Source organism: Lepisosteus oculatus, chromosome 16 (assembly GCF_040954835.1).
Source record: "Lepisosteus oculatus isolate fLepOcu1 chromosome 16, fLepOcu1.hap2, whole genome shotgun sequence".
Lineage (NCBI taxonomy): Eukaryota > Metazoa > Chordata > Actinopteri > Semionotiformes > Lepisosteidae > Lepisosteus > Lepisosteus oculatus.
This window is the reverse complement of record NC_090711.1, coordinates 3,898,868-3,906,039: the sequence shown is the minus strand read 5'-3', so window position 1 is coordinate 3,906,039 and position 7,172 is coordinate 3,898,868. Positions and strand designations below refer to the sequence as shown.

Below are 7,172 nucleotides of genomic sequence, written 5' to 3'. Positions count from 1 at the left end.
TGAATAAAAAGAAAGCTTACACAATCATGTATTGTAAGAAAATCGCTTCAAAAGTTTATTACCGGTGAAATCAGTTTATTTAATACAAAATACATATCCAATATAAACCGACAGAAATTGATGTCAAATTGACAAAACTGACAAACATGTAAAATTGTTTTTTTTGTTTGAAAAAATACTTCCGATATTTCAGAATACACAATTCAAAATGAATGACAGTATCAAAACACAGCTGATTATCTTGTTAGTCATGTCTGAGTATAGTACATCTAAACGTAGCACTGAATCCCAACATCCACAGTGCTAATGGCATTCACAGTGAAAGCTATAAAAAGCTCTAAAATCTTCCTGACAGTCCATGATTTTCTGGGTTTTTAGTAATACAGTTGAGCTCAGGTACTCTATGTACTCAGAATCTTCAATTTAAGTGTATAAAAAAATACAGTTTTTTTTTCAGCTTTTGAACATCTATATCATTTTGTTCCTAAAAAAAAATTGTTTCAATTGGTATTCTCAAGCTTGTACAAAAACCAGGGAAGAACCCATCTCTAATCTTTCAACCCCAATATACATGTATACACTTGAGCAAGTAAAAAATGACAAAAGCAACAGAAAAAAACACTTAATTTTTCTTAGCCTTAAGAAAGTTTCACACAATTATGTACTTCCAAAGAACTACAGCTATAGTTCTCACATCTTGCTCACTTTGTCCAGTCCCATGGACACGAGATATCTGAATTATCCCAGATTTCCTGACAGAGAGCAAGATCAGGAAGCACCAAAACCATAATTCCTAAAACTCCTCTGTTCCATTCTTGGAAGTTTAATAAACCCGTCCATCAATCTCCCACAACAAATCAGACATCTGTTATCAAACTGCTGAAACAAATGTAATGTGTTGAAGCTTTCTGTATCCACAGATTACAGAATTTACCAGAATTTGTGCTTGTGTTCTAGCAGAGACTGAAAGAAAGAGTCATTAAAAATGGGAATGGGTACTAAAATCAATGTCAAAATAAAATATGCATGATCATTAAATCGCAGATCTCAGAAAAGTAATCGAAAATCTTGTGACTATTTATGAATATACTACCCATATATTCTTTTAAAGCCAAATTTTACCAGAAAATAGTTTTTCTAAACAGTAGTAATCCAGCCTTTTTAAGGATTGCAGACAAAGTTCAGTTACTTTTTTTTAAAGATTTTAAAAACATGACAAAACTGAAGAGAAGTAATTCTGAAGAGTGTCTGTTAATTGTTATGAGATCAGTATACTATGTGTAATGTGTATACTGTCAGTGTATACTGTCAGTCATGATATAGTAAAGTTTTCTTTGCACAAGTGAAGGCTCACTAAAAATAAACTTGCATTTCCCCCCTCTTACCTAACCTATTAGAAGCCTGGCTATTTCCAGCACAGCAACCAACAGTGAATGACCTCATCTGCTGCGGTCTTACAGTTCATCTCTTTTCTTTCCAGGATAGTCCATTCCAAAGAACGAGGAAGGTCTGTTGTGAACATCGCGTTCCCGTTTTACGAAGGCAGAGAAAGAGGAGGCACAGTTCCCAATGAAGTGGTCTGCCTGTCCCAGGATATACAGGTCTATCTGAGCCACATCAGGCTGCAAACTTACAATCTTAACCTGTTCAAAGAAGGAGGATAAATCATCAAAAACATGCCGGAAAAAGTAATGGTTCTGCATGGTCCTAGAACTGTTTTTTTTTCTTTTTTTTCTTTTATCTGAAGATTAGAAATGTTCCTCTCCCTTTTACAAAACCTGCCAAGCTAGAAAAAAAGATTAGGGAATAAATACAAACAAAAAAGGCCTGACAGGCAGCACTTTGGAGTACATAGTGGTTAGGAATTGTAACTGTAAACATGTGGTTCAAATCCAAGGTGTGGCACTGCTGTTACACTCTCAAGCAAGGTGCCTCACTCAGATTGCACCAGTAAGAGACCCAGCCATACAAATGGCTACAAATGAAAGTTACTTTGGCTAAATATACAAGACAAATACAATTAATGACAGTTGCAACAATTTTTCACTCAGTTAAAAGACATTGGGCATCATCTACAAAGAGAAGTGTAAGCAGAATAAATGAGCAAAGGCACAGAAGGAATCCCTAATCCTTCTCAATTAAGTTTGCAACAACTGAAATTCTAAAGATTCAGCAAGCATGGGGAGAAACGAAGTCATACTCACATTTCCCTTGAACAGCTTCTCTATCTCTTTGCTGTGAGATTCAGAGTCAGTAGCAATGTAGACGGACTTGGCATTGGTCTTCTTCACCCACACTTTGAGGGCCCGCTTGATCTCCTTCAGGTCTGGCAGACACATGTCCATGGTGAGTGGCAGAGCAGTTTGGCGGTTGTACCCCACGCACTGCGGGGAGGCCATGAAGTGTGGTCCTGCCTCCCCATCTTTTAACAGCTTGCAGGCGTTTTGCTGTCAAAGGCAGAACAGATCTTCAACAGCAAGGAAAACACCTTCCCTCAGCTACTCTCTCAATACTCACTTCTTAGAGAAATGGACACTTTTCACTGAAAAACCATTCTTTTATATACCATATATCTGAAGAGCTACGTCTATTCACAACAGAAAAACATTCATGTAAGGATTTGACATGTCAGTGTGTTCCTCATAATTATGGATGAAAGCAAACAAAACATATTCAACTGTAAGCACCGTAACAGAAGAAACACACATACACCATCCCACACCAATTCCCTGGAACACAAAATACTGTATAACAGATTGCGTTAAATTAGTTCTTTTTTTAACAGCACAAATGAATAGATTTTTGCCTCCCAGGTATTCTGTAAAGAATACTCCTATTAGAAGTGTGCAATAACAAGTCTTTACTTGGCAGTGAAAACAAGGCACTACAAACAATCTAAGCATGTACAGAAATATATCCAAGGACTTTGTACCAAAAAGGCAAGTCAGTATTGCTTACATGACTGCCCGCTCAATAGAATCTACAAACCTTACCCAGTCTGAGCCAATCCTCAGGTGTATCCCTACGTAGGGCCGAACAAGCAGGGATTTGATGTGGCTTTCCCCCTCCTTGGCCATCTGATCAGCCCAAACCACATAGCGCTGGAGACCCACGTGCTCCTCAAGCACGGGGAACTGGGCAGGAGCCCCTGGAAAAGCCACCACAGGGTGCTCTGATGGAGGGAATCTGACAGCAAAGACCAAAATATGAACAAGGAGCAGATCAACACAGCCAAACAGCATTCACACAGATGGACCGGATCATGTGCTGAATGGAAATTCTGTTATGCCGTAGATATCTTGAAAAGAGGCAAGTGGTAGAGCAATCACATTAGACTTTCACAGAACAACAGACACTTCACAAGGACAGTTGCCTTAACACATCCATTTCAAACCGCAGGAGTCAGCAGAAGCTACACTGAATACAGACTGGGAAGAAAAAGGCAGAGGAATTGTAAGCAGACTGAGGCCAATTTGACATACCAAGGCCAGAAAGACACAATGCGTCTCAAAAATAGTGTTACCGTCGTTTTGATCATCAAAGACCGTAATACGCTATCTGTCAGACAGGGAAAATATGCATGTAAAGTACTTGCTTTTTGATCCAGTGTTGCTTGTAGTAACTGTTAAAGGAAATGCCTCCAAAGAGGACAGACCTATCGAACTCCACTCCAAACTGGTCCCAGAAAGGCCCAAAAGGATTCCCATCCTAAAGGGAAAAATATATAAATTTCTTATTAGCAGGAGTACAAAGACATAAAATAGTTATGTCTGGCAACAGCATGAAGAGCACAACAGCACAACACTAGCCTCCTACAGTGAACGTTATATAGAAAAAGAAAAGCAAGGGTTGACACACTACAGATATCTTAACACAGCATATTCTGTAACACTAAAGGGTAAAAGAGTAATATTTTAAAGTCCTTATATTCAGCTCCCATAAATTATACATGACATTGCAGAACTGATTGAAAAAATAACAAATAATTCTATTAACACCCCCCTAGATGGCAGTATTTTCCTATTACGTTAGCTATCTTTAGTTCCCTGCATTTCAGGACAAGGTGCTTTGCTTTTAAGCTTAATCGTGGACACCTCAGTATTCAATCTCAAAACGCTTGATGTTTAAATCTAGCATGTATCACTTTACCACAACTCACTTAACAGGTTTGACTGATAAATATTCCTAGAATTAATCTGTGCAGTATTAGACAATTACTGTCTAAAGCTGCTGGATAGAAGGTCTATGTTTATTATTGTAGTAGTTGTATACTGACCCAATCATGTAGCAGTCATACTGACTCCTTTTCTTGGTGAGCTACGATACCTTTAATTTCCACTTTCACCCGAGTTACTAAGGACCTAACTGAACCAATTACTGGCATGGTCTAAATCAGTGGCTCTTAACCTGGAGTGCAAAATGCTCTTTCTGGGGGTGTGAGTCAGGCCAGATTTGTTTAGAAAGTAAATCACCAAAAACGCTAATCAAGCACAAGCACATATGTACAACTACTTTGTTTCAACAACCTAGGGACTCTAAGTAATTCTCTCTCTTTTATTCTAGTCTTAATAATTCTCAGGTTTAAAGAATTGACGTACTTCAACAATTTTTGATACGGGGTGTGAGAAATATTTGAAGAACCTAAAGGATGCAGGCAGCAGTAAAGGTTAAGAACTACTGGTCTAAATTGCCCACGGTTAGCAGATATTTAGGCCCTGGGCATTTTCTGGGTACCAAACAAAGATAAAAGTCTGGGGTGCTGTAAAACTGGTAGTGAACATCAATGCATTATGTATTTTAAAACTTTTAAGTAAAAAGCACCGCGTGATAGTAATATGAAAATAATGTACAATGGAAAAGGTATAAAAAAGGTGATCCGTATCTGAAATGGGTGAAAATTCCCAGATGACAGCCTCGTGCTGCCATAAAAGCATTGAACCAGTAATCACATTCCACTGCCCCGCTCCCGAAGAACATCTCTGTCTCAGGGAGGTTCGGGGCTTCCCCGGGCGTCAGCTACCTTCATGGGACAGCTCTTTTTGTCTGGGCTCCTCTGCGCTGCGGCGTCAAAGCAGTAAGCCACTCGCTGGCCCGGGGGCCAGCCAGAGGGGGCCAGCCGCTCCATGAAGTCCTCGAGGCTGACGACTCTGTGAAACTGCTGCAGAGGCTCCAGCTTGAATAATTCCCTGTAAGGAACATGCAGCTGTATGGGGGGGGGGGGGGGGAGAGGGTGGTAAATACATTGAGACAGAACACCCCTACTCTGCAAATCACAATGAAGGGCTAGATGGAAAGGGCATCATTCTGATACACATTGCCTGGGCACTGAATACGGTCACCTGGCTTGCTTTTAGACTTGTAGACTACAACAGTACATTCCCATGGAGACTCTCCTAATCAACGGCACAGCAGTATCCTCATCTAGCCCGTCTACAACTCTGCTACACAAAATGACAGCGTTTGTCTGAAAAAAAAAATCAAAACTTGCATTTTGATACGTATGCTTTAACAAAAATACATCCTCGTTTGTTCGCTACCTTCATGGGTCAAAACAAACACCCCTGGATTATTTTACTGGGGGTATCCTAATATTTTGGCCAGTGGGAGTAAACGAACACCATGACTGGATACGCACATTCGTGAAGGGCGGCGAGTGATGCCTGTAGATGATCCACGGAGGCACAGCCAAAGTACGATTTAGCATCCGTGCAAACCCCAGGGCACCCAGGAGATGATCAGCCTGGTTCCCAAATCTACCTGGAACAGAAAAAGAGAATGATGATTAGAAATATCTGAATAACAGATGGCGGTAACTGTAGCTAAGGTATCAGTAATTGGAAAAGCAAAAAAAAAAATCAACAGATCATGCCGAAACGTGCGTTTGCACAACATACAATCATACAGATGTGTACGTTTCACGCCTCTCAATAACTACCCGTCTCTAAATTATTAAAGTCGGCAATGCAAAAAAATGTTTCACTTTCATCTCTACATTTTTTGACGAATGAAAACGGGAACAAGTCACGTAACAAGTCATATTTTGTTGCCAAAAGTAGTGTAGGGTATCTAGCAGCGAACTGAACCTGTTGTCTTGCTCAACGCTGTAGCTCACACACAATGATCAGGAGAAACTGTTAATTAAATTGTTGAAAGGCCCTTACCCATGCAGGGGCAGTACAGTATGTATCCATTATCGTCCCACTGCAGTTCGCCCGCATTAGAAAAATAAAACGGCGATAAAACCAATACAAAAACACAAAACCGACTAAAAAGTTTATGTTTCATAGCGTCAACGGCCATTACCGCTACCCACAATGCTCAGCGACAACTGGTAGTTAACCCGTTAACTGCTGCGAGGAAAGACTCGCTTTTGGTTTTAAAAGAAACGATACAATTCCAAAGGGAAATCGGTGTAAACATGCGTAATGATTGAAAAATAATCCAATTCTGAACAGTATAAACTGTTTTCATATTTAAGTGTAGTTTTTATCGTCAACAAGACGGCTTACTCAGACATAAGTAATCACCTGGATGTTTCAGTGGCTACGTCCAATCTTTGCATAAATAATTAAAAAATATTATTAATGTATATTTTACTTTGATTTTTTTTCTAACAACCGTCGCCTGAAGAGTTGGACATCCGAAGCTCTTCACGTTTTCCTTTGTGTGTGTGTGCGCAATATTTTACTAAATGCAGCTTTCTTCACTGAGCTGTTTTCTATTAAGACTTTCCCCTCGAATAATAAATCTAAAAAAGTTTGAATGTAACCATAATTTCTTTTCACCCCTTTGTTTCCTGTTGTTTTGTACGTGGTTTAGGTGGAAACAAATGTGAACAAGTCTAATCGCTTCACGGTCGCCTTTTCACACTCTTGAAAACTTTTTATCCCATGCGGAATCATAAAAAAGTGATTGTTTCTTTTCCAAAAAAACGGAAGACTAATAAATACCTACGTCCACGTCTCCGTTCTCAGTATGCATTTGTTAAAACAAGCATTTACGGTATGCCGTGTACATACTTTTATCTAAAGGCTGAATTAATAATTCTAAAAAATTCTCAATCGTTATGAAATCGTTATTAATTTCTGATTTGTTCGCTTTCAGTTATGTTGTTATTGTTAATAATAACAATAAACGACGGAAAATAAGTTAAAAGTTAACTTCTAAGGACC

The 7,172-nt window shown here is 39.2% G+C and overlaps 1 protein-coding gene across 1 annotated transcript; it reads right to left on the bottom strand.

The window, feature by feature from the left end:
• Positions 1 to 29: 29 nt before the first annotated feature.
• pofut1 (protein O-fucosyltransferase 1) lies at positions 30 to 6,315 on the bottom strand. The gene is made up of 7 exons (XM_006639625.3): positions 6,162 to 6,315; positions 5,636 to 5,757; positions 5,021 to 5,203; positions 3,596 to 3,708; positions 2,994 to 3,186; positions 2,205 to 2,447; positions 30 to 1,643 (listed from the first exon to the last, which is right to left on the bottom strand). Exons 1-7 carry the CDS (start codon positions 6,298 to 6,300, stop codon positions 1,455 to 1,457), a joined length of 1,182 nt encoding a protein of 393 aa, XP_006639688.3. The 5' UTR covers positions 6,301 to 6,315; the 3' UTR covers positions 30 to 1,454.
• Between the last annotated feature and the right edge of the window lie 857 nt (positions 6,316 to 7,172).